The sequence below is a fragment of the Convolutriloba macropyga genome, chromosome 15, assembly GCF_964194025.1.
Source record: "Convolutriloba macropyga chromosome 15, txConMacr16.3, whole genome shotgun sequence".
Lineage (NCBI taxonomy): Eukaryota > Metazoa > Xenacoelomorpha > Acoela > Convolutidae > Convolutriloba > Convolutriloba macropyga.
The window spans coordinates 22,885,068-22,911,911 of NC_134482.1; the positions used below are offsets into that span (position 1 = coordinate 22,885,068).

At 37.6% G+C, this 26,844-nt stretch overlaps 1 protein-coding gene and 2 non-coding genes across 3 annotated transcripts in view; 1 reads left to right on the plus strand and 2 right to left on the minus strand.

Annotated features, from left to right (window-relative positions):
- Positions 1-26,844, plus strand: part of LOC142354029 (contactin-4-like) — a 330,197-nt gene that overhangs the window by 223,264 nt on the left and 80,089 nt on the right. Inside the window, exons 15-17 of the mRNA XM_075406293.1 lie at positions 11,747-11,896; positions 12,507-12,529; positions 24,631-24,685. Of these exons, the coding sequence (XP_075262408.1) occupies positions 11,747-11,896; positions 12,507-12,529; positions 24,631-24,685 (228 nt within the window). The remainder of the gene's footprint in view (positions 1-11,746; positions 11,897-12,506; positions 12,530-24,630; positions 24,686-26,844) is intronic.
- Positions 12,352-12,423, minus strand: Trnac-gca (transfer RNA cysteine (anticodon GCA)). Its single transcript has one exon. It is a non-coding gene; the product is annotated as a tRNA-Cys (tRNA).
- Positions 15,372-15,443, minus strand: Trnac-gca (transfer RNA cysteine (anticodon GCA)). The gene has a single exon. It is a non-coding gene; the product is annotated as a tRNA-Cys (tRNA).

A 26,844-nucleotide genomic window follows, 5' to 3' on the forward strand; every position in this document is an offset into this window, starting at 1 on the left:
GTGAGAAAACGGTGTTTGAACAAAAATTCGGTTTCTCGGTAGTGATTTTTTGTTCACATGCGGCAATTTCACTCTGATTTTTACGGTTTTTTCGATTTTTTGGATCGGATTTTTTTCTAAATGGTTTTCTCAATTCACTGATATTCCATTCTAGGTCTAGTTTTTTCTGTTTAGTCAATGAAAATTCTTTGAATTGTACGTCAGGACTTGTCCTGCTGTGTTTTTTGTTTCGTCGTCTGACGCTCTTTTTTCGTTTTACATTTGTTCACACAGCGAAGCTGAAAAAGTCAAATGTTCTGAATGACTTCTTCCTCTCACTAACAGCATTTGCGCTCGTGACGTCATTTCTCACTCGCTTTAGCGAAAGTTTTTTGGTTATTTGCGTGATTAGATTTTGATCATACGTGACTTACCTCACTCAATAAAATGACTTTTGCACTTTAAAACTTAAGTTTAATTTGAATTTGTTTAAGGTCAAAGGAACGCATTTGTGCAGTAAAGGTCCCTAATAAGAGGCTTCTGTGGAATGAATTTTAACAAGCTTTACTAATTTATCGCTGAATGTTTTTTAGCCTAGTCTTTTGAGCGGCGTCGATTTTTTTTTCAATTTAGATCTGTATCTGTTTCTATCTCTATTATATGGCACGCAGGTCTATTCTTTCGCAGCTATTCCGGCAATCTGCCGGCTATGTTTGGTGATTTCATTTGTTTGCACTGTAGCCGCAGACTTATGATTGAGATTATTCTTGACTTAATCATTACAAATTACTCTGAAAAGTTTCAATATTGTGTATAAAGCAACTTAGTTTCTCGCGTTCATTTTCGATGAGGTAACAGCACAAAGTACCTGCTTGGAAAATTTAGCGAAACGTGGACTGAATGAAATGAGTTTAGTGAGACCTTGGAGTTACCGTTAGCACTAATCTGCACGTCACAAACGAAGATGATCTTTCCCAAATGCTCGTTGAAGCATTTGTCGAAGCTGTGAAATATATTGTGACCATTGAATATTTAAATCAGATTCAAGTAAAAATACGTTCTAATTTACGTACGGAGCTTAGAAAAATATTGTTTAACCTTAGTTTATGCAAAGCTATCAACAAAATCAACCGGAAAACTCAATTTTAGGCTTACTGGTTTTTGGGTTTTAGGACGCATTGGTAGAAATTGGTGACCGGTGGTAACTTCATCAATGACAGGAAAGAAAGTTTGTCAAATGACAACCTGAAATTGCTGTCTAAAGACCACTTGTTGATTTTGACCGCTCCAAAATTAAAAAGCTGTAATGGCAATTGGTTCTTGCATTCTCTTGGCCTCTTAGTCGTGACAAATTCATTTTTCGATAGAGTGATTATTTCTATTCATTTTTGCTGCCACGACCACCTGTCTTACATCACCCGAACCGAAGTGTAGATAATCTTTTTAACGGTTTTATTAATTGGCCCTCAAAGTTGTGGTGATATGAGTCACTATCAGAACAAAAAGTTTTTGTGAGTGTAGCGTAAAAGGACAAACTGTAGCAATGACACAACATTTCTCGGATGAAGAAAGATAACTGAGTCTGTATGAGCTTGACGTAACTCCCCCTGTATGAGCTTGACGTTCCTCAATTACAAAAACAAACGGGCAGTTTGTTAGTGTTATAAATATTCTAATAACAATTCTTATTGCTGTGATATATTTATTAAATTTCAAATTTGATGAGCAATGTTAGTTTACCTTAGTGTAGACGAACCGGAAAAATTTTTGAGCTGAACTGGAAAATGGATTAGAGTTCTTGTCGCTTTGAAGCAATTTTTTGCAGAAATCAACTCAAATTTAACTGTTAACGTCAAACGGGCAATGAATGCAGCTAGCAGAGACAAGAGAATCAAGTCCCTGTTAGGGCAGAAAAATCAGGAATCCTAAGTCCCGGTTAGGCCAGAATTCTCCAAAAATAGACCACAGTATGACCCTTGGACTGAGTTGAATTTCTCAACCTGTCTTAAAGTTGCTCATTCGAAATGCACCTGGCCGGCACTGTCAGTGAAAGGACATGTGCTCTGGAACTGTCTAGAAAGTGGACCGGTATCTCTGGGTGCAATCACTGCCATTGTGTTCGAATTGAAACAAAAATGTAGCTGTATTAGAAACCGTTCCTGAACAGATCAGGTCGCTGAAAATGAGGTCAATTCCCTCAAACAAAAATAGAGCTCGGTGGAACCGGGTCGACGCAGAAAGTAATTAATTGTAATCCTTCCTAGAGACTTGAAAACTGAATTTTTCTTTTTGAACTCGCAGACAGTCAGGCTCTTTATCAATTTTTGAGGAGTTTTGCGGAGTTTTGACGATTTAACGGAGTAGAGATAAACAGCATAAACCAGACGATGAGAATGTTGATGATCCAAAGAACACCGAGGTTTTCAGGTGAGAAAAAACTATGCAACAAGGAAGGAAAAATTTTTGTGCGGAGAAGAGTCATGATAATATTTGATATCAAGAAACCCCACCCCCAGACGACCCATTTTTTGGGAAACCGAATTCGAACTGAATGGAAACAATGATTAGAAACTGGTGCAACGAGGGTCGATCCAATGTCCTCCAATTGCTGTAAATTACAAAGGAAGGCGTACAGTTGATGTTATCACCTAGTTTTCTATAACGATAACAATGCAACACTTGTGGAAGACAGTTATTGGCTCAGCAATGTGAGTCTTGGACAGTTCTTTTCGAATGAGGATGATCGGAAGAAAATTTTACGTGTGCTTTTAATTTCACGTTCAGTTAAAAATAAATTTGAGCAATTTGAAGACGGACATCCTGAACAACTACAATATTCTTTTTAATGAATCTTGAATCTTTGAATAGTGATGAAAAATGGATAGAGCAACTCTACTCAAGTTTACGCTGTTTTAAACGTTTCAATCTTCTAAAAAAATTGAAAAAGGTGATGGAACCATTGCTGTTTACAAGAGGCCTAAATTTCACGCTCAGTTGAAATGACGCCACTCCGCTTTCAGGGTGTGCATGGTTTAAATAGGAAACCAATGGAATTTTTAATAATTGTTTGCCATATCGTAAAATTGGCAACTCGACTGTGTTTTGGAATCTTCTTCCTGGCGTGTTGCCATCTTCCTTAGAATATAAAGTTGCAGAACCAACTTTTGAGGTTTGAAATGTTCTTTATTTAATCATGACAAATAACTACGAAAGAGAGTCATTTTGTCAATAAAGAGACTCAATTTCTCTGTTGATAACTTCACCATTTTTTTATGACATCAGGGGTAGCAGCATAACGCACCTGTGTTCTGAAAATTTGGAGAAGCGTGGACTGGAATGAGTTTAGTAATGCCTTGCAGTTATCCTTAGCTCTGTATCCGCTTGTGACAGACCCACATAACCTTGCCGAAATTCTCGTTGAACACATGTCGATGCTCTGGAATACTTTGTACCCGTTCAAAAATCTTGTCATTTTTTCAAAGAGCGTGAAACGGATGCGTTGCGGAATTGAGCGTTGCTGACACGGAAATCCGACAAGTGGGAAGCAATTAGCGTAACAACAAGTATAGACACGCTTTTTAACAAGAATTCGATGTACTTTGACGGAAATAATAATGAAAACAAAGCTGTGTATTAAATTCGCGAACTTCACTCTGCTACTTGGTGTTTGCACTGGGCAGAAGGCTCTACAATACTGGAGATCAGTTAAAATGACCGTTGATCGATTTCATAACTTTCTCAGAGGCAAGACGCTTGATATCAGAGTTTTTTCCCACTTTCACTGACAACCGCCTAAACAGATTTTTTTGTTTTTTTCTCATAACCTCAACACTATGCAACAGGGAAGGGAAATTTTGGTGCGGATAAGAGTCATGGTAATATCTGATATCAAGAAACCCCACCCCCAGGTGACCCATTCTTCCGGGAAAACAAATTCGAACTGAATGGAAACTATAATCAGAAACTGGTGCAATGAGGGTGGATCCAACGTATTCCAATTGCCATAAATTACAAAGTAAGGCGTACAGTTGAAGTTATCACCTAGTTGTCTCTAACGATAGCAATGCAACACTTATCGAAGACAGTTTTTGGCCTGGCAATGTGGTTCATGGACAGTACTTTTCGAAAGAGGATGATTGGAGCGAAATATTACATGTCCTTTTAATTTGACGTTCAGTTAGAAATAAATTTTAGCAATGTGAAGACAGACATTCTGAACAACTACAACATTTTTTTTGTAACGAATCTTAAATTTTTGAATAGTGATGAAAATGGACAGAGCAACTATGCTCAAGTTTACGCTGTTTTAAGCCTTTCGCTCTTCGAAAAAAAATTGAAAAAGGTGATGGAATTATTGCTGTTTACAAGAGGCCTAAATTTCACGCTCAGTTGAAATGACGCCACTCCGCTTTCAGGGTGTGCATGGTTTAAATAGGAAACCAATGGAATTTTTAATATTTGTTTGCCATATCGTAAAATTGGCAACTCGACTGTGTTTTGGAATCTTCTTCCTGGCGTGTTGCCATCTTCCTTAGAATATAAAGTTGCAGAACCAACTTTTGAGGTTTGAAATGTTCTTTACTTAATCATGACAAATAACTACGAAAGAGAGTCATTTTTGTCAATAAAGAGACTCAATTTCTCTGTTGATAACTTCACCATTTTTTTATGACATCAGGGGTAGCAGCATAACGCACCTGTGTTCTGAAAATTTGGAGAAGCGTGGACTGGAATGAGTTTAGTAATGCCTTGCAGTTATCCTTAGCTCTGTATCCGCTTGTGACAGACCCACATAACCTTGCCGAAATTCTCGTTGAACACATGTCGATGCTCTGGAATACTTTGTACCCGTTCAAAAATCTTGTCATTTTTTTCAAAGAGCGTGAAACGGATGCGTTGCGGAATTGAGCGTTGCTGACACGGAAATCCGACAAGTGGGAAGCAATTAGCGTAACAACAAGTATAGACACGCTTTTTAACAAGAATTCGATGTACTTTGACGGAAATAATAATGAAAACAAAGCTGTGTATTAAATTCGCGAACTTCACTCTGCTACTTGGTGTTTGCACTGGGCAGAAGGCTCTACAATACTGGAGATCAGGTAAATTGACCGTTGATCGATTTTATAACTTTCTCAGAGGCAAGACGCTTGATATCTGAGTTTTTTCCCACTTTCACTGACAACCGCCTAAACAGATTTTTTTGTTTTTTCTCATAACCTCAACACAATGCAACAAGGAAGGGAAATTTTGGTGCGGAAAAGAGTCATGGTAATATCTGATATCAAGAAACCCCACCCCCAGGTGACCCATTCTTCCGGGAAAACAAATTCGAACTGAATGGAAACTATAATCAGAAACTGGTGCAATGAGGGTGGATCCAACGTATTCCAATTGCTATAAATTACAAAGTAAGGCGTACAGTTGAAGTTATCACCTAGTTTTCTCTAACGATAGCAATGCAACACTTATCGAAGACAGTTTTTGGCCTGGCAATGTGGTTCATGGACAGTACTTTTCGAAAGAGGATGATTGGAGCGAAATATTACATGTCCTTTTAATTTGACGTTCAGTTAGAAATAAATTTTAGCAATGTGAAGACAGACATTCTGAACAACTACAACATTTTTTTGTAACGAATCTTGAATCTTTGAATAGTGATGAAAATGGACAGAGCAACTCTGCTCAAGTTTACGCTGTTTTAAGCCTTTCGGTCTTCGAAAAAAATTGAAAAAGGTGATGGAATCATTGCTGTTTATAAGAGGCCTAAATTTCACGCGCAGCTCACATGACGCCACTCCGTTTTCAGAGTCTGCATGGTTTAAATAGGAAACCGATGAAATTTTTAATATTTTTTTGCTATATCGTACAATTGCCAACTCGGCTGTCTTTTGGAATCTTCTTCCTGGCGTGTTGTCATCTTCCTTAGAATTTCAAGTAATAGTAATGGGTGATATCATTTTCCCCTTAGCCCCGGACCTATTATTTTCTGAGAAGAATCAAATCTCCAGAACTTTTATAGAACTGATTTTTGGGGTTTGAAATATTGTTTACCTAATCGTGACAAATAACTTCGGAAAGGAGTTATTTTTGTCAATGAAGAGACTCAATTTTTCTGATCATAAATTCATCATTTTTTATGACATCAGGGGTAGCAGCACAACGCACCTGTGTGTTCTGAAAACTTGGAGAAACGTGGACTGGAATGAGTTTAGTAGCCTTGGAGTTATCGTTAGCTCTCTATCCGCTTGTGACAAACCCACATAACCTTGCCGAAATTCTCGTTGAACACATGTCGATGCTCTGGAATACTTTGTACCCGTTCAAAAATCTTGTCATTTTTTTCAAAGAGCGTGAAACGGATGCGTTGCAGAGTTGAGCGTTGCTGCCACGAAAATCCGACAATTGGGAAGAAATTAGCGTAACAACAAGTATAGACACGCTTTTTAACCAGAATTCGATGTACTATGACGGAAATGTTAATAAAAAGAAAGCTGCTTATTAAATTCGCAAACTTCACTCTGCTACTTGGAGTTTGCACGGGGCACAAGGCTCTACAATACTGGGGATCAGTTAAAATGGCCGTTGATCGATGTCATAACTTTCTCAGAGGCAAGACGCTTGATATCAGTTATTTCCCGCCTTCACTGATAACCGCCTAAACAGCTTTTTTGTTATTTCTCATAATGCCACCACTCAATGTCTCTCGAGGAGTTCAATTCAGCCGAGCGAAAAATTTTTAAGTTGAGAGGCTCTATTTGATTCATCAAATAGTTTTTGCGATCTATATCCAGTTGCAGCGAGTGTAGCCAAGCAGAATTTTGGCTGCTGATGCGATCTTTTTCTGAGTCTTGCAAATTGCTGCTTTGGTTAAGGTACTTTTCCTGATGGTTTCAGAACTTCAGTCATAACGCGAAATCTAAATAGCACACCTTGATAATGAATTACCTAGCAGCTAGGGGCCGATTGCAGTCAAGTTTTTCGCCAGATTTTAGGAACGATTAGCGGCTGATCAATTTAGGGAATATCTTAGAAAATTCAAACTTGTGGATGTACAACAGTCGGCATATAGCTGTCCTTTCTACGAAAACTTGCCTCTTTAAAACATCCGTTGATATCCTGCTCCAGCTGAATTCAAACAGCACGTTACTCATCTTAGGCAAGGCAGCTTTTGATGCAGATTTTTTACTATGGACGTAGGTCGCATTGACGATCTAAGGAAGCAAATTCTGTCGAATTATCAGTTATATGCATATGATACACTAATTATTTCGAGTGTAAGACAAAAAAAATTGGATAGTGATATAAGGGGTCTAAACACGAATATGTGTCTAGGCTTTTTTCAAGCCTTCCAGTCCGATAAACATGAGAATTAATCCTCATAGGACTGAAATTATGTTTATCTCATCAAGAAAGCAAGGATTGGTCGTAGCTGAATTAGATTTAGCAGATGAAATTCTCAAGTTGAATCACAATATTCTAAAGTTTTATATGACTCAGTATAATGATTGATCAACATCTTTCTATGACACGGCACATAAAATCAGTAACTTCTTCTTGCTACAAAGAACTTCGCAAACTGTACAAGGTCAGAAATTATCTTACGATTGAAACAAGCAAACTGGTGGTGGAAAACGTAACAATATCTCGCCTTGATTACTAGACTTCAGTTTTAACTGGAGTGATCAAAACGCTTCCTATTGACGAATGTATTGATTTTAAAGTACTGACTTCAAGTTATTCATAAATATCTTCGCCGGAGTGTTTGCAAAATCTTGCGAACATATAATCTAACCAGAGCAGGAAAAGATCGGTAAGTGCTTCGAAGCCTGTCTTAGCTCAGCGAAAAATTGATATGGTGACAGAGTTTTTTGCATTCGCGGTTCCAGATTCCTGAACAAATTGCCTCAAACACAAGAGAAATAAACAACCACCTACTATTCAGGAAGGGACGCAAGACATTATTTTCAATATCGTCTAGACAGTCTTTTTCAGAAAGTAGTATAGATTGCAGATTGACACTTAGTCCACGCGGGAAAGTGGAAACATATGGTAGATTCAAATACTGTTAAAAGACATTGCTCGAGAACTGGATGTCCCCTTTCTATCATTGAAAAAATTTAAGTTTGCGGAACACCTCAGTAAAGACGGAATCCATCCGAATTGGCGTGATATTCTAGAAGTTGGCTCTGATTTCTGACGTTTTATAAGACACACTGAATTTTTTTACACAGCCAAATGATATTGATGAGAGCAAAGTTAGTGCTGAAGATTTTATACCCTTTAACATTTGAAAACAAATAATCTCGGTTTGACAAATGTAAACCGTTCCCTGACCTGGTTAAGGCAGAATGAAGATCTTGTATTGCCTGGTTAAGGCAGAAGACGGATGATCAGTACCCCCATCAGTTTGGAAAGAAAGGGCGGATAAATAAAGACCAGCACTACTGCGACTTATCAAATGGTACTGTGGAATCATTCTAGGATGACTGGAGTCCATTATAGTTCAAACTAATTCTTAAATGTAACTGTGTGTGTCGTAGGATATTGTCCATTGCGTGTGTTAGTGCCAGTGTGAGGCGGAGAAATAGCAAATAGTAGACTCAATGTGTCTCATCTATAGAATTGAAATGTGTAGCGTTTTAAGAGATCAGAGACTATCGTTAGAACTACAGCGATTTATGAGATGGCGAAATTGTGAGTGTTGATGTGTGTTGTGCAAGCAATCAAGTGAGTTCATACAATCAAATTAGTCGGTCGGAATAGTTTATGTAGAATATTGGATAGTTTCCGGAAACAAATGAATGGTTTTGAAGATGTTAATATCACGAAATAGCACACCTTGATAATGAATTACCTAGCAGCTAGGGGCCGATTGCAGTCAAGTTTTTCGCCAGATTTTAGGAACGATTAGCGGCTGATCAATTTAGGGAATATCTTAGAAAATTCAAACTTGTGGATGTACAACAGTCGGCATATAGCTGTCCACTCTACGAAAACTTGCCTCTTTAAAACATTCGTTGATATCCTACTCCAGCTGAATTCAAACAGCACGTTACTCATCTTAGGCAAGGCAGCTTTTGATGCAGCTTTTTTTACTATGGACGTAGGTCGCATTGACGATCTAAGGAAGCAAATTCTGTCGAATTATCAGTTATATGCATATGATACACTAATTATTTCGTGTGTAAGACAAAAAAAATTGGATAGTGATATAAGGGGTCTAAACACGAATATGTGTCTAGGCTTTTTTCAAGCCTTCCAGTCCGATAAACATGAGAATTAATCCTCATAGGACTGAAATTTTGTTTATCTCATCAAGAAAGCAAGGATTGGTCGTAGCTGAATTAGATTTAGCAGATGAAATTCTCAAGTTGAATCACAATATTCTAAAGTTTTATATGACTCAGTATAATGGTTGATCAACATCTTTCTATGACACGGCACATAAAATCAGTAACTTCTTCTTGCTACAAAGAACTTCGCAAACTGTACAAGGTCAGAAATTATCTTACGATTGAAACAAGCAAACTGGTGGTGGAAAACGTAACAATATCTCGCCTTGATTACTAGAATTCAGTTTTAACTGGAGTGATCAAAACGCTTCCTATTGACGAATGTATTGATTTTAAAGTACTGACTTCAAGTTATTCATAAATATCTTTGCCGGAGTGCTTGCAAAATCTTGCGAACATATAATCTAACCAGAGCAGGAAAAGATCGGTAAGTGCTTTGAAGCCTGTCTTAGCTCAGCGAAAAATTGATATGGTGACAGAGTTTTTTGCATTCGCGGTTCCAGATTCCTGAACAAATTGCCTCAAACACAAGAGAAATAAACAACCACCTACTATTCAGGAAGGGACGCAAGACATTATTTTCAATATCGTCTAGACAGTCTTTTTCAGAAAGTAGTATAGATTGCAGATTGACACTTAGTCCACGCGAGAAAGTGGAAACATATAGTAGATTCAAATACTGTTAAAAGACATTGCTCGAGAACTGGATGTCCCCTTTCTATCATTGAAAAAATTTAAGTTTGCGGAACACCTCAGTAAAGACGGAATCCATCCGAATTGGCGTGATATTCTAGAAGTTGGCTCTGATTTCTGACGTTTTATAAGACACACTGAATTCTTTTACACAGCCAAATGATATTGATGAGAGCAAAGTTAGTGCTGAAGATTTTATACCCTTTAACATTTGAAAACAAATAATCTCGGTTTGACAAATGTAAACCGTTCCCTGACCTGGTTAAGGCAGAATGAAGATCTTGTATTGCCTGGTTAAGGCAGAAGACGGATGATCAGTACCCCCATCAGTTTGGAAAGAAAGGGCGGATAAATAAAGACCAGCACTACTGCGACTTATCAAATGGTACTGTGGAATCATTCTAGGATGACTGGAGTCCATTATAGTTCAAACTAATTCTTAAATGTAACTGTGTGTGTCGTAGGATATTGTCCATTGCGTGTGTTAGTGCCAGTGTGAGGCGGAGAAATAGCAAATAGTAGACTCAATGTGTCTCATCTATAGAATTGAAATGTGTAGCGTTTTAAGAGATCAGAGACTATCGTTAGAACTACAGCGATTTATGAGATGGCGAAATTGTGAGTGTTGATGTGTGTTGTGCAAGCAATCAAGTGAGTTCATACAATCAAATTAGTCGGTCGGAATGGTTTATGTAGAATATTGGATAGTTTCCGGAAACAAATGAATGGTTTTGAAGATGTTAATATCACGAAATTTACCGACCTTTCTAGAGACGACATGGTTTTGAAAATATGAAATGGTGGAAGAAGTTAAATGCCGAAATTTGCATTTGGATTGTTTTCAAATAAAGCCAGGCTTGAGTTAAGTTAGTTTTCTAACCCCATTTCTTGGAGGTGGTGGAGAAGAATCATTCTGCTGCTGAACAGAATTAATTTTTGTGTTAAAATGTCTGGATCAACAGATTGCGTTAATTAATGGCGTACAAGACCTACTGGGGGGATATCAAAATTTACTCGAGTTTATTACTATTTTCCACGACCATGTTTTAATATTAAGGCTAAAATCGTGTGTGAAAACTAGCTACAGCAGACGCATTTAGTTCAAATTTTCTTAATGTTTGGATACATTCAAAAATGGTTTCCACGATGAGTAACTCACATGCAGTATCTAATAACTAAGGTAGTGTCAATTACACCGAAATGAAAGAAAGCTTGATTGGTTAATAGTTTCAGAAATGTCCCTCGCAACACTTATTGTGGATTTTTTTTTACATCTTGACAAGATCGTTTCGAAACATGTCAGGAAGTTCTGATGGCTTAACTCACTAAGATCTTGATAAATTTTGACACATAGAAAAACAGTTTTTGTTCTTCGTGTGGTGAACACTGCCATATGGCACTGTTCACAACACGAAGAACAATTGAGTCTTTGAATTTTGTCGTGGAACTGGTTAAACTATTTTGGGTTAGCCCCCCCCCCCCCCCCCCATGAAATTATACCCCCCTCCCTCCCTCCATAATGGTATAATTATCATGATTGGGGGGCTATAGGTTATCTGACCACTACACTAAGCTGGGGGGCTACAATGGGAAATAACCCCTATTTTAACCTTTAAAATGGCTACGCAAAATAAAAAATGGTTACGAAGTATTGCCACGTTTCCACAAAACGTCAAATTTTTTGGAATTGGCCTTTTTCGGATATTGGCCACGTAATGAACCCAATCCAAATTTTACTGAATGAAACTTTTTTGTTAAGAATATTCTGATTTGTGTAGGTGTGCCTGGTCGTCCTGGCAACGTGCAGTTCTCAGTGGGTGACTTCATCCTGAGGTGGGGGGTACCCGGGGACGGGAACTCTCCCATCATCTCATTCATTATCCAGGCAGCAATCAGCCCATCTGCACAATTAACTCCAGACTCATTTGGTCTGTCACTCACAACGCTATTCGCATCTATTCTCTTGCCCTTTTAATTTTTGGTGGTGGGGGGGGGGTGTTAAAATGAATATACTTACATCGTATATTTCTTTTATTTTAATTCCAAAATTGGCCGGGTTATAATTGGAAAGAATCCGTCGGATCTATTCAGTTTCGACCCCCAGATTAGGGGGCATAAAAGTGTTAAGCACCCTAAGTGTTTCAATAGCCACAAAGCGAGTGCTGGGGCTATTATTTTACATAGTAACTTGCTATAAATCAACACATGGGATCTCAAAATCTGTTTGTAACAGGGGATCATAAAATACGGCACATATAGCAAAGAGGTGAAAAAGAATAACTTCAGAAAATTGTCCTGAAACACTTGGAGCCTGAAACGTGGGCCCCAAGTGTCCTGAAACACTTGGAGTACATTGTAACTTTAAATGGGAACGAAAAGTGATAGGGGACACCCGGGTTCGAACCGAGGACCTCTCGATCTGCAGTCGAATGCTCTACCACTGAGCTATATCCCCTCATAATCATGCGAATTATGAAAAGAGTATAAGCAGTCTGGTTTAACGCCAGTAGACTTCTAAACTGTACTGTTTTGTTTCAGTGCAACAACAGACGATGGAGTTGGTAAGTAAGACTAATGACAATTCTGTACTGAGTTCATTTTCTGCGGTCCTGTATTGAGGGGTTGAGACTTAATTAAGGATAATTATAACGAGTGAGCATGCCAATTACGTCATTCACAATATATCCGGACGGGATCTTTTTAATAGCCGCCGTCAGCCTCTCAACGGCTATTATTTACGCGCTCTCCTTTTTTTACACTTCAAAGAATTTGAATTGTATTGGGTTTGAAAACTAAGTGTTTAGATCAAACGGCTGAACGAATTGAGGAGAAGAGAGAAGAGAGAGAGTGGTTTTCTGTTCATGTCGTTTTTTGAGAGAGCGGGAGAAGTTGGTGTGAAAAAATTATGGATCTTTTCAACAATTGCCCCCCTTTTGGTACCTAGTAGAGAATCGCCCCCCTTCTGTGCTATGCGTTATTAATAGCCGCACAGCGATAGCTGGGGCTATTATTGGCCTTATCTTGTTTTTTTTTACAATTCAAAGAATTTGAATTGTATTGGGCATTGTCTTTTTACAATTCAAAGAATTTGAATTGTATTGGGCGCTGTCTTTTTTTCAAGATCTGTTCACACATTTTCATGATTTTTGAAGTCAAATTGGAGTTGTGATTTTGGTCACGCCGAAACAGGAAATGGAGCGAAAAAGCGAGTGGTTTTGCGGCGTGAATTTTTTTCGCTCTAATTTTAAAGTAGAGTGAGAAAACAGTGTTTGAACAAAAATTCGGTTTCTCGGTAGTGGTTTTTTGTTCACATGCGGCAATTCCGCTCTAATTTTTACTGTTTTTTTTCGATTTTTTGGATAGGATTTTTTTCTAAATGGTTTTCCCAATCCATTCACAGCTCATTCTAGACCTAGTTTTTTGTTTGAATTAAATTTTCATTTCTCGCTAGTGTATTTTTGGTTCACATGCGGCATTTTGACATTGATTTTCTGTTTTTTTCTGATTTTTTTATCTGATTTTTTTTTTAAAAATGGTGTTCTCAATTCACTCAGTCCTTAGGTCTAGTTTTTCTGTTTATTCAATGAAAATTCTTTGAATTGTACGTCAGGACTTGTCCTATGTTTTTTTACTTCGTCGAATAAAAAAATGTTTCGCTTTACCTCATTTTGCCGCCTTTTCAACATTTTGCATGAAATCTTTTTGACTTCTCTAGGCTAGTTTTTCTCTTCTCTCATTCTGCTAAAAGTGATTTTAAAAGTTTTGAAGATGTTAATATCACGAAATTTACCGACCTTTCTAGAGACGACATGGTTTTGAAAATATGAAATGGTGGAAGAAGTTAAATGCCGAAATTTGCATTTGGATTGTTTTCAAATAAAGCCAGGCTTGAGTTAAGTTAGTTTTCTAACCCCATTTCTTGGAGGTGGTGGAGAAGAATCATTCTGCTGCTGAACAGAATTAATTTTTGTGTTAAAATGTCTGGATCAACAGATTGCGTTAATTAATGGCGTACAAGACCTACTGGGGGGATATCAAAATTTACTCGAGTTTATTACTATTTTCCACGACCATGTTTTAATATTAAGGCTAAAATCGTGTGTGAAAACTAGCTACAGCAGACGCATTTAGTTCAAATTTTCTTAATGTTTGGATACATTCAAAAATGGTTTCCACGATGAGTAACTCACATGCAGTATCTAATAACTAAGGTAGTGTCAATTACACCGAAATGAAAGAAAGCTTGATTGGTTAATAGTTTCAGAGATGTCCCTCGCAACACTTATTGTGGATTTTTTTTACATCTTGACAAGATCGTTTCGAAACATGTCAGGAAGTTCTGATGGCTTAACTCACTAAGATCTTGATAAATTTTGACACATAGAAAAACAGTTTTTGTTCTTCGTGTGGTGAACACTGCCATATGGCACTGTTCACAACACGAAGAACAATTGAGTCTTTGAATTTTGTCGTGGAACTGGTTAAACTATTTTGGGTTAGCCCCCCCCCCATGAAATTATACCCCCCTCCCTCCCTCCATAATGGTATAATTATCATGATTGGGGGGCTATAGGTTATCTGACCACTACACTAAGCTGGGGGGCTACAATGGGAAATAACCCCTATTTTAACCTTTAAAATGGCTACGCAAAATAAAAAATGGTTACGAAGTATTGCCACGTTTCCACAAAACGTCAAATTTTTTGGAATTGGCCTTTTTCGGATATTGGCCACGTAATGAACCCAATCCAAATTTTACTGAATGAAACTTTTTTGTTAAGAATATTCTGATTTGTGTAGGTGTGTCTGGTCGTCCTGGCAACGTGCAGTTCTCAGTGGGTGACTTCATCCTGAGGTGGGGGGTACCCGGGGACGGGAACTCTCCCATCATCTCATTCATTATCCAGGCAGCAATCAGCCCATCTGCACAATTAACTCCAGACTCATTTGGTCTGTCACTCACAACGCTATTCGCATCTATTCTCTTGCCCTTTTAATTTTTGGTGGTGGGGGGGGTGTTAAAATGAATATACTTACATCGTATATTTCTTTCATTTTAATTCCAAAATTGGCCGGGTTATAATTGGAAAGAATCCGTCGGATCTATTCAGTTTCGACCCCCAGATTAGGGGGCATAAAAGTGTTAAGCACCCTAAGTGTTTCAATAGCCACAAAGCGAGTGCTGGGGCTATTATTTTACATAGTAACTTGCTATAAATCAACACATGGGATCTCAAAATCTGTTTGTAACAGGGGATCATAAAATACGGCACATATAGCAAAGAGGTGAAAAAGAATAACTTCAGAAAATTGTCCTGAAACACTTGGAGCCTGAAACGTGGGCCCCAAGTGTCCTGAAACACTTGGAGTACATTGTAACTTTAAATGGGAACGAAAAGTGATAGGGGACACCCGGGTTCGAACCGAGGACCTCTCGATCTGCAGTCGAATGCTCTACCACTGAGCTATATCCCCTCATAATCATGCGAATTATGAAAAGAGTATAAGCAGTCTGGTTTAACGCCAGTAGACTTCTAAACTGTACTGTTTTGTTTCAGTGCAACAACAGACGATGGAGTTGGTAAGTAAGACTAATGACAATTCTGTACTGAGTTCATTTTCTGCGGTCCTGTATTGAGGGGTTGAGACTTAATTAAGGATAATTATAACGAGTGAGCATGCCAATTACGTCATTCACAATATATCCGGACGGGATCTTTTTAATAGCCGCCGTCAGCCTCTCAACGGCTATTATTTACGCGCTCTCCTTTTTTTACACTTCAAAGAATTTGAATTGTATTGGGTTTGAAAACTAAGTGTTTAGATCAAACGGCTGAACGAATTGAAGAGAAGAGAGAAGAGAGAGAGAGTGGTTTTCTGTTCATGTCGTTTTTTGAGAGAGCGGGAGAAGTTGGTGTGAAAAAATTATGGATCTTTTCAACAATTGCCCCCCTTTTGGTACCTAGTAGAGAATCGCCCCCCTTCTGTGCTATGCGTTATTAATAGCCGCACAGCGATAGCTGGGGCTATTATTGGCCTTATCTTGGTTTTTTTTTACAATTCAAAGAATTTGAATTGTATTGGGCATTGTCTTTTTACAATTCAAAGAATTTGAATTGTATTGGGCGCTGTCTTTTTTTCAAGATCTGTTCACACATTTTCATGATTTTTGAAGTCAAATTGGAGTTGTGATTTTGGTCACGCCGAAACAGGAAATGGAGCGAAAAAGCGAGTGGTTTTGCGGCGTGAATTTTTTTCGCTCTAATTTTAAAGTAGAGTGAGAAAACAGTGTTTGAACAAAAATTCGGTTTCTCGGTAGTGGATTTTTGTTCACATGCGGCAATTCCGCTCTAATTTTTACTGTTTTTTTTTCGATTTTTTGGATAGGATTTTTTTCTAAATGGTTTTCCCAATCCATTCACAGCTCATTCTAGACCTAGTTTTTTGTTTGAATTAAATTTTCATTTCTCGCTAGTGTATTTTTGGTTCACATGCGGCATTTTGACATTGATTTTCTGTTTTTTTCTGATTTTTTTATCTGATTTTTTTTTAAAAATGGTGTTCTCAATTCACTCAGTCCTTAGGTCTAGTTTTTCTGTTTATTCAATGAAAATTCTTTGAATTGTACGTCAGGACTTGTCCTATGTTTTTTTACTTCGTCGAATAAAAAAATGTTTCGCTTTACCTCATTTTGCCGCCTTTTCAACATTTTGCATGAAATCTTTTTGACTTCTCTAGGCTAGTTTTTCTCTTCTCTCATTCTGCTAAAAGTGATTTTGAACATCAGTTGCTCAGCAAAGCAATTCAAAATGAACAGAGTCAGTATAAAAAATTGAAGTCAGAAGTAGAAACGGGATAAACCCATAAAGCCCAATTTTAGATGCCCGCTATTTGAACGTCGTTCCTATAAGTCTTAGTTACCATCTCTAATGCTTATTGGTATTGTTAGTAGCCCCTGTAGCCTCTCTCTAAGAAACAGAAGTACTTTATGTTCAAATACGAAATGCCATCAAAATACATCGGGTTTAAAAAATGTCTTTGTACAAAAATCTTTTTTTTCAATATCTTCTATTCTTTCAATCCCAATCATGCTTATTGGAATCAACGGCGGCTATTTTCCGGCAATCTGCCGGTTATGTTTTGGTGCTGAACAAAAGTGAAGAGCGGAGCGAAAAGAGTGATTTTTTTTCATACCGCTGTTTTTGAGAGAGCGAGAAATTTATGTGTAAAAAAATTTTCTCTAAGCGAGCGAAATTTTTTTGTTCACGTGCGGCTTTTAAAAGCAGTTTTCAAAACTTTTGATGGTTATGAGGTTTGATTATGATATTGTATTAGTTTTAGGCTTGTTTTGATAGGAATTGAAGGTTTCAAGTTTTTAATTTGAGTTTAATGCTAATTTGGATATGTTTACAATATTACTCGGTCTATAGTTTAGATAGCCGAATATTAGTTTAAGCGCAATTGCCGACCACTGTTCACGGCCATGCCTCTCATGCGGTGTGGATGTAATCCAGACGTTGCGGGTCGGTTATTGCGGCGAAGCCGCGACGTGCGCGAAGCGTGCCCGCTGACCTGCCAGTCGTAAATTGTTTTCGCTTTCTATTCCAATTCGGCTATTTAACATAGCATAGAGTATTTTATTCTATCCAGTTTAACATAGTATGCGCATACGGGAAAAGTTATTAGTCGTCTCTGATGGGTTAATAAATCGCTCGCTTTAATACTATCCAAGAGTAGCCACCCCTTTTGCAAAAAGGGGGCAATTGTTGAAAAGATCCGTGTTTGTCTCAATTATCTTAACCAGTAGTAGTGTGTTTGGGATCTTTTTTGACCATCGGAAGCAACTATTACACAGATTCAATTTAGATTCAATTTTCAGCTTTTTTTCACAATTTTGCATTGTTTTAAGCTTTTTGACAGTTTCTGTATGCTTGTTCATTTTTAAATGATAGCGGATATTATTGGGGACATCGTGGTTTTTTTTTACAATCCGAGAATCAAAGTGGATTGTCTTGGTGCTCTGCTCCTTTTCTTGAAACGGGATAAACAGGTAAAGCTCAGCAGGCATTAAGTTTCTAAGTTTCATTACAGGCCCTTGGCCACGTTCTGTAGTCCGTCTTGTTCTCAGAGTGGTGAAGCTACTAGGAAGGCCGTAATTGCAGGTTAAAAGGTCACTTTTAAGAGTTTTATGACAAAATGATGCATTTTTTGTCGTTTTTCGAATTTATGGACCAGTCTAAAATTCATGTCTGCAAAAATTGATACAGGTCCTTTGCAAGACATAATATGTTTTAAGAGCCATATGCTTTTTTACTCCAAGTATAAACACGCATATTTATACTAATATTTACTAACTTTTCAAGGAACCTCCTCTGGGGTTTGGTGGTAGGTTACTGCATATTTTTTTAGTGGCAATGGAATAGTTTTCAACATTTTAATATCACGAGTTTAGCAATTTTTTAATAAAACTTGCAATTTTCAAATTTTTTGATATTTATTGTCATTATTAATAGCTGCCGTCAGCCTCTCAACGGCTATAATTTAGGCGCTCCCCTTTTTTTAACGCTTTACTGTTTGATCACGTTTTTCGTTTCACAACTCACGATTATCACGTTTGACTTCTGAGTTACTTCCCTCACTGTTTCAACTGAATGGATTTTAAATTCCTTCACGCATTGAACTAAGCAATGCGGTGAATACTGTAAAAGTCAAAAAGTCAAAACCAAAAGAGACGGGATAAGCCAGTAAAGCCCGGTCAGTCATTGAGAATTGGGTTATCAAAGTTCATTAGTGTTTGCTAGCTGACATTGGTATTAAGCTTATTAGCACTGTTTAGAAGCTGAATTAATTATAGTTTTAGAATCCAACTGAAATTGCACGCCAAATTAGAACACTTTCTGGCAATAAAAACAGAAAAAAATTTGGTCAATTTATACTTTTTCTGTTTCAATCCCTATGTGCGTCAAGCGCGTCGACGGCGGCTTTTCCGGCAATCTGCCGGTTATGTTTTAGGTGTTAACAGACACAGGGGCCAGGAAAACTCCTCCAGGGTTTGATAATAGTTTACAGAAAAATTTATATTGTCCATGGAATGGTTTTCAACATTTAAATATCACAAATTTTAGCATTTTTTAATAGTTTAATTTTTAAGTTTTTAGTTGTGGCGTCAGCAATTTCGGGCGGCTATTATTGCGCTCCTACTTTTTTTTAAACTTCGTCTAACATTATTTTGTTTCGTGATACCCTGACTTTTTGAATTGATTTTTTAATGACTTACCTCACTCTGCATACATTACTGCATTGAAAACTCACTTAATGAGCTTTAAGTTTTATGAACATTTACTAGTTTAAGATCAATAGTGTGCATCTAAGTAGTGCCAAACGTATATGCCCTAGTTCTTGAGTATTAGTCTTTACTTTTTGATTTCAAATAGTAATTTTGAAAAAATCTCCATTAGGGCTTTTTCCTTATAGAGCATATGTAAAATTGACTGTCTGAATCTAAATAAAAATCTAGTGGTCTATGAAAAGACTGGTGGTCAATCTGTCTATCTTATTTCTAAAGTTGTTTCAATTCATGGAAGGCCACAAGCGTCTATCGCGGCTATTTTCTGGCAATATGCCCGCTATCTTTTGAATTCTTGTCATTTTTTAGGTTTATCTAGCCTCAAGAGCCAAGGAACCTCCTGTAGAGTTCGATAATAGGCTAATGCATAGTTTTTAAGGGGTAATGGATTGTTTTTCAAGATTTTAATATCACGAATTTTAGCAATTTAGAACTTTTTTTCTTTCCCCAGATAATTGAGCTTTCCCAAGTCGTCAGGGAAGCTCTTATGGAGTTTGCTAGTCTGTTACTGCATAGTTTCTAGTGGCGATGAAATAATTTAGCTGTTTTTTCAAGTTTTCAAATTTTACAAGTTTTTTAATATTGTTTTAAATTTTTTTTGTGGCACCAGGGGACCCGGAACCTCCTGCAGGCTTTGACAATAGGTTACTGCATAGTTGCTAGAAGCAATAGAATATAATAGTAATATTTCACGAGTTATAGCAAATTTTTGATAATTTTTCCGTAAAAATTATTTTGTTCCAGATATATCGAAGTTCATCATGAGCCAGTGAAACTATTCGAGGCTTGCAAAAGGGATACTGAATAATCTTTGGAGACATTGAGATTGCATGGAAGATATTAATATCACAAATTTCAGCAAGATTTTAAAATTTGCAATTTTCTTTGGAATTTTTGGTCATTTTCTGAGTTCAATGAACTTTACTTGCCAACGAAACTTCAAGTTTTGCCGATGGTTTACATGATAGAACTCCAGAGGTAAAAAATATTATTCAACATTTTTTTCTGAAAATTTTAGAAAGTTTAAATTTTGTACTTTTAAATTTTCGAAGCATTTGTCATATTTATTGAGTTTATCTACCTTTAGTGGCAAAAAATCTTTTTCAAGGCTTGAGCGTAAGTTAATGAGTATATTGAACTGTATCGCATCTGGTCTTCTGCTTAGAATCTTCAAGAGTTTTACGAATGATAATTTTTTGTTTAATTTTTTGATTATATTATTTCATCAGCTTTGGAGAATTTGTCTTTTTGACTCGGATTTTTCAATTGATCTGCAGGTCAGGTACATTATTTCTCAGCCTTTCATTCAATTCTTTGGATTGTATTTGAGGACTTGTCCTGCTATGTTTTTTAATTTGTCGTCTCCATCGATGAGTCTTGCAGCCATTGAATTTTTCAATTTCAGTGACCTACTGCTTCGCAGTTAACATTTGTGTGTGTGTGAGGTCATTTGTTCAGCTTTTAGGTCAATTGCATGACTTGCTTCACTCAAAAAATGACTTCTAACTCACTTAATGAATTTTAAATTCTATGAACATTTACTAGTTAAAGGTCAATGGTGTGCATTTAAGTAGTGCCAAACGTATATGCCCTAATTCTTGAGTATTAGTTTTTGATTTCAAATATTAGGTTTGAAAAAAGCTCTATTTTGGGTTTTCCCTATAGAGCGTATGTGTCTTGTAAAAATGACAGTCCGAATCTAACCCAAAAACTCTAGTGGTCTATTAAAGAACTGGTGGTCAATCTGTCTATCTTATTTCTTTAGTGGTTTCAATTCCATGGAATGCCAGAAACAAGCATCTTTCGCGGCTCCTTTTGGCAATCTGCCGGCTATGTTTGCATTTTGGGAGTTGTATGGTTTGAAATTAGTTGTTCAAGCAGTTTTAGTGGTCTTTCAAAATGATTGATTTTGAATTTGAGCTGTTTTCGATTAAGTAAATATGGACAAATTTATAACTATTTTGTCTTGTTTTTAGATTTTTTTGTCTTCTGATTTTATGGTTTTTGATGTAATTTCTCTTGGTCAATTGTTAATTCAAAGCTGATCTTTAGATGTTGCTGCTAATAAGTATTAGCTGGGTGAGTGGTCTACCGGAAGACGTAGCCGAACTTTCCCGGAATTACGGTTGGAACTTGCATTTTGTAGCTAATTTTACAGAGAATATTTTCGATTTTGTTCGTTGTCATTGCTTTCCTTTTCCTGTCTTATGATCCCATTTTGTTAGATTTTCTTTCAATTGGTAATATATTGCTGCACAGAACATTTACCAAGTCTCACCTAGTTTTTACCAATGATTTTTTTGGAGTCGCAACTAAAAGTAAATTTTACGAGATGCAAGATCAGTTTTTGTCAGGTAGAATTCTAATGTTTGTTTTCTGACAAAAACGATTTCAACTATTTAGGATGTTCAATAGGTCAGTGAGCATGGTCAATCTTCTACTTCGAGTCGTTTCCCGAATTCTTCCAGCTATGTTTTTAAGACATGTTCACAAATTTTCATAATTTTTTGATGTCAAATTGGAGAAGTGATTTTGGTCACGAGGTGGAGCGAAAAAGCGAGTGATTTTGCTGTGTCTTTTGCTCTATTTTTGACGCATTGTGCGAAAACGGTATTTGAACAACAATTAGCTTTCTCTCTAATGATTTTTTTGTTAACATGCGGCGATTTCATTTTGATTTTTTTATTTCGTTTTCTTTGGTCGGTTTTTTTTTCAATTAGTTTTCCGAATCTATGAATCTATTCGAGGTCTAGTTTCGGGTCTAATTTAGTTGATTGAAATGTTTTGAAACCAGGCCAGGATTTATCCTGCTAGTTTTTTAAATTTGCTTTAGTTTTATTTAAGTCACAATTTTCACGCTTGACTTCTGATTTATTTCGCTCACTGTTTCAACTGAATAGATTTTAAATTCTTTCACGCATTGAATTAACGCAATGTAGTGAATGCGGTCAAAGTCAAAAGAGCGAAATCAAAAGATCAAAAGAAACCCGATAAGCATATAAAGACCCTTCATTTAGTCATAATGCATTAGGTTATCAAAGTTCTTTAAGGCGATTGCTAGCTGGAATTAGTATAATGCTTTAAAGTTTTGTTTAATGTATTATTTAATATATGTTTAATTACAATTAAATTGGTTACCATGACCAGGTTTATAAAATAGCAGATCACCAGCTCAATAAATCTGTTTTCAAAAGTTCATTTCAGTTTTCCAGATATGAAATATATGTTTCTATTCTACCCACTTTGGTCAGGTAAGAATAAAAACTCATAATTAATTAAATTTATTAAATCAATCGTGTTTTCATTTGGAGTAGTAAAACCCACACAATCGGGTTTTCAACTAGGATAATGGAACCGAAACCATTTGATTTGCAATTGGGATACTGAAACCCACACAACCAAAGGTCACGAGACATTGAGGAGGCTTCTTTTGCTTGCAGCTGGCTCACAGTTCTGCGCTTCTTGCTATCAACATTATAGCGTTTCCTCCTAGTGTGACTGAAACCGATTGAGCAAGCCTGCTGAAAGCAATTGACAAACCAGTGAGTGCAAATTTCTGTTGACAGTAAGCAGAGCTATTCGCATTGACAGTAAGCAGAGTTACATCCAGAGCTGCGGGTTGCACAGCAGACCAGCAAGGTAAATACACATCTCCAGGTCGAAAATTTGTATCTGGTATCAGGTTTTCCTGCTCGCAAACTGGTGACCGGAAAAAATTTTGTCCCTTAGGCGGTTGTGTCGCGAAATCATATCGCCCGCCCATGACATGCAACAGCATGATCACCGAGTGTATCCAAAGATTTCTGTCTTACAGTAGGGACACTATATATGGGAGCGCATACATTGTACTTCACAGCTGCACGAAACTCGTTTGGCAAGAGATGGAGGCCGAGAGCCGGTATGGGAGCTGCCGATAACCATGCTCGTGATTGAGGCAGAGAGAGAGAGAGAGAGAGAGAGAGAGAGAGAGAGAGAGAGAGAGAGAGTGACAATAAACGAGCTTTTTTCTTTCGAATGTTTGATTTTCAATTAATTTATTGAGAGCGACTTCGTCGAGGACTTCCTGCATTTTGCTTTGAGTAAGCTGCGATATTGACAATCCATTTATTTCATCAATAATTTTGGTAAAAGTGTGATCTGCTGTCAGACTTTGGCCAGTTATAAGCTCTACTAATGTAGCAAACTGCGATTTGGAACCAATATATGCTGCTTTTATCTAATCAGACGCTCGTCGGATTCCAGTTCCAGTCTTATTTATGGGCAACCATACTTGATGCCATGACTCATTGGACAAGACTGTTCCCAGTATATTCTCAAAAGTTGTCCTTTGAAGCGAGTCAAATTCCTCAAAAATTTTTACAGCTTCCTCTGATGGTGTATTGCAGCGCAGTGAATACACCATTTTTGGTGCACCCAGGCAACTACGTAGAATGCCAAGAGCTCACTGTGGATCGTTTTTATACTCCAGGTTCTCAAGTAATTTTCCGATCTTTTGAACACGTTTCTGTATCGAGGAAGCAACGAATCGGGGGATCCAACTGCAGCGCCAAGTATTTCAAGTACCTCTCTACTGTCTCTTTTAATTCTGCTATCGATCGTGTTTCGCGCTCCTTTTGACCAGATCTCTCATATGTCTCTTCTGAGTTCTAAGCCGCAAGTTTTGCCCGAGACAGTCATTATATCTAAAGCTCCGTTCAGTTCGGGTTCTGTTCTAGCAATAATACCATCGTCAAGGTGCCAACAGTGCTGGGTAAGATTAGGTATTTTTGATTGAATCTCTTCTATTATAGGCCACAAGGTTAGGGAGAACAAGGTATGTTTAATGTATATTTAATGTATTATTTAATGTATGTTTTATTTAAAGCTGAATATAGTGTAATTTTAGAATCTAACTGAATATGCAGAATTGACAAAAAATAAGAACACCTTGAGACTTTGCCAATTTCTAATTTCCAATTTTTCTTTTCCTGTTTCAACCCTGGCTATCTTCCAGCAATCTGCCGGCTATGTTTTTACCTCTTTTAAGTTGCTGACCAGCTCTCATAGGGCATTGTGCCTTACTAGTCTGAAACTGTCTGAAGAGTTTGACCACCCCCCTCGTTCCCATCCACCCCTTCTTTCACCCCCTTTGACCAGCATCATATGGCGATTTGGAGCCCCCACACCTCCTACTTCCCACTCGTAGTTTGGACCTCCCTCCCCCCACAATAGGTTATATGACCACTAGGCTATAAGAGATCCCGTTTTTCCTCATCAAGTCAAGGATTGTGTTTTGAAAAAATCAATGATACGATGTTTGTTTATTTATTTGTTTAGGGCGATGTTCCTGACGATTACAAGAGAGACCACGAAGAATACGTTTTCGTGAAGGGTGAGTAGTCAATACTTATCCCTTTTCTTGCTATTCACGTCCAAACTGTGTGCGAAGAATTGTTTTATGGAACCATACCTCAGACCTTACACGAAGTATGAAGTCAAACAAAGGCTTGCCAGAAACAGATGTCAAATATATTCAGTTGCTCTCTATTATTGGCCGTCTTTTGGTTTTTTACAATTCAAAGAATTTTTACAATTCAAAGAATTTGAATTGTAATGGGGCGCTGTCTTTTTTACGACTCGAAGAGGAGTATTGGAGAAGTCTTTAAAAAAACCGTCTCTTGGTTTTTACTATTTTCTGGCAATCTGCCAGCTATGTTCTGCGATTGCTCCAATTTCTGGTACTAGGAAGACCAATTTGTTGGCCAGGGTATTGGTTAAGAAACCAACAGCGTTTGTAAAATCCAACCAAATTTTCGATTTTTGTTGCAATTTCTTGCTCTAATTTCTTTCAGGGCAAAAGAAGCTGTTAACTGATATTTTTGGTATTGCAATTTTTTGTGGTTGAGCTGGTTGCTTTTTGTTGCGCCGTTATCTACTTCAATTGCTAATAATTAAGCTTTCCTTTTTTTTAAATATACTTTCGCCTTTTAGGCCTTACCAGCCTCCAAATTCACGAAGTTGTTGAAGATACATAAATTTATTTTGTGAAGGGAATTCGTAGAGTTTTAGCCGTCCACCTCAGTCACCCCTTTCCTCAACGCGGCAACCCTCCAACTCGTACACCACTCTCAACTCCACTCGTTCAACCCCCCCCCCCCCCCCCCACGAATGCAAGCTCTAATGCGGTGCGCTTGTTTTTTTCGTTCGCGCCGTAAGTTTCAAATATTTCATTGAGACGTTCACGTCAATCTTCCATTGATCTTTTGCTGTTTCATGTGCGTGACGTCAAACCATTAACTGAATGGAGACGAGCGTCCAGCTGATCTGTTTGATAAGTTTGATCATAATTAATTTTTTTTATTTTAAATGACTGTAACACAAATATTAAGGCCACCGAAGGATAATCTATACACCTTGAGTCCTATATAATGGAGTCCTTTAACTTGAATAAACTTAAACTTGGTTAGAAGTCAAACTAGAGTGAGCTTGAGCCTCACCACCGAAGCAGTATAGAGCGCGAGAAAGTGAGCAGGAATGAGCTTGAGTTTTCAGTGGCTCTACTTTCCAGTCTAAATATGCTATTCAACAAATTTGTTGTGGAGAAAAATTCATTTCGTGGAGGGCATTCGTAGCGTTTGAGCCGTCCACGTCAGTCATCCCTTTCCCCAACGCGCCAACCCTCCAACTCGTATACCACTCTCAACTCCACTCGTTCACCCTTCTCCACATAGCGATTTGACCCAAACCCCTAAGACACTCACTCCGCTCACTCACCCCCCCATCCTCACGAATGCAAGACCTAATGCTGTCATCCTTAAAAGAATGCAGCTGGCTTTTCACGAAGCCAGCCGCTCGCCGGTTTGAGATCCAATAGACCAACATTAGCTGCTAACACCCAGTTAATATCAAATTTAAATTCTTTAACTTCTTTTAAGCTGAATCAGGCTCCATTGCAGTGGTCCTATTTTTATCGTTCACGTCGTAAATCTCAGCAATGTTTCTTTGACGCCTTTGTGTCAATTTTCCACTGCTCTGTTGCTGTTTCATGTGCGTGACATCAAACCATAAACTGATCCGAGGTAAGTGTACAGCTGATCTGCTTGAAAAGTTTGATCATAGTTATTTTTCTTCCCTATAAATGTCCTTGTAAAACCAATTTTAAGGCCACCGAAAACTAATCTGTAACCTTTAATGGCCAATAACCGAGTCCTATAAAATGGGGTCTGTTAAATTAAGTATACTTGGAACTTGACTATATTTCAAACTAGAGGGAGTTTTAGCCTTACCGAAGCAGCATAGAGCGTAAAAAAATTAGCGTTATTGATTGTGTTTTTATTTGCTCTAGAACAACGTTTGTAGCATTTTTGGTCCTGCGGTCTTTTTATGCAATTTTTTACTTCACGGATTTTTGTCTAATGCTTCCGAAACGGAAAAAACAGGTATAACATGGATGGCACTAAGTGGCTGAGCTGCTCTGGAGCGGATTCAAGATCTATTGTGGTGCGCCTGGTTTTTTCGTTCACGCTGTAAATCTCAGCCATGTTTATTTGA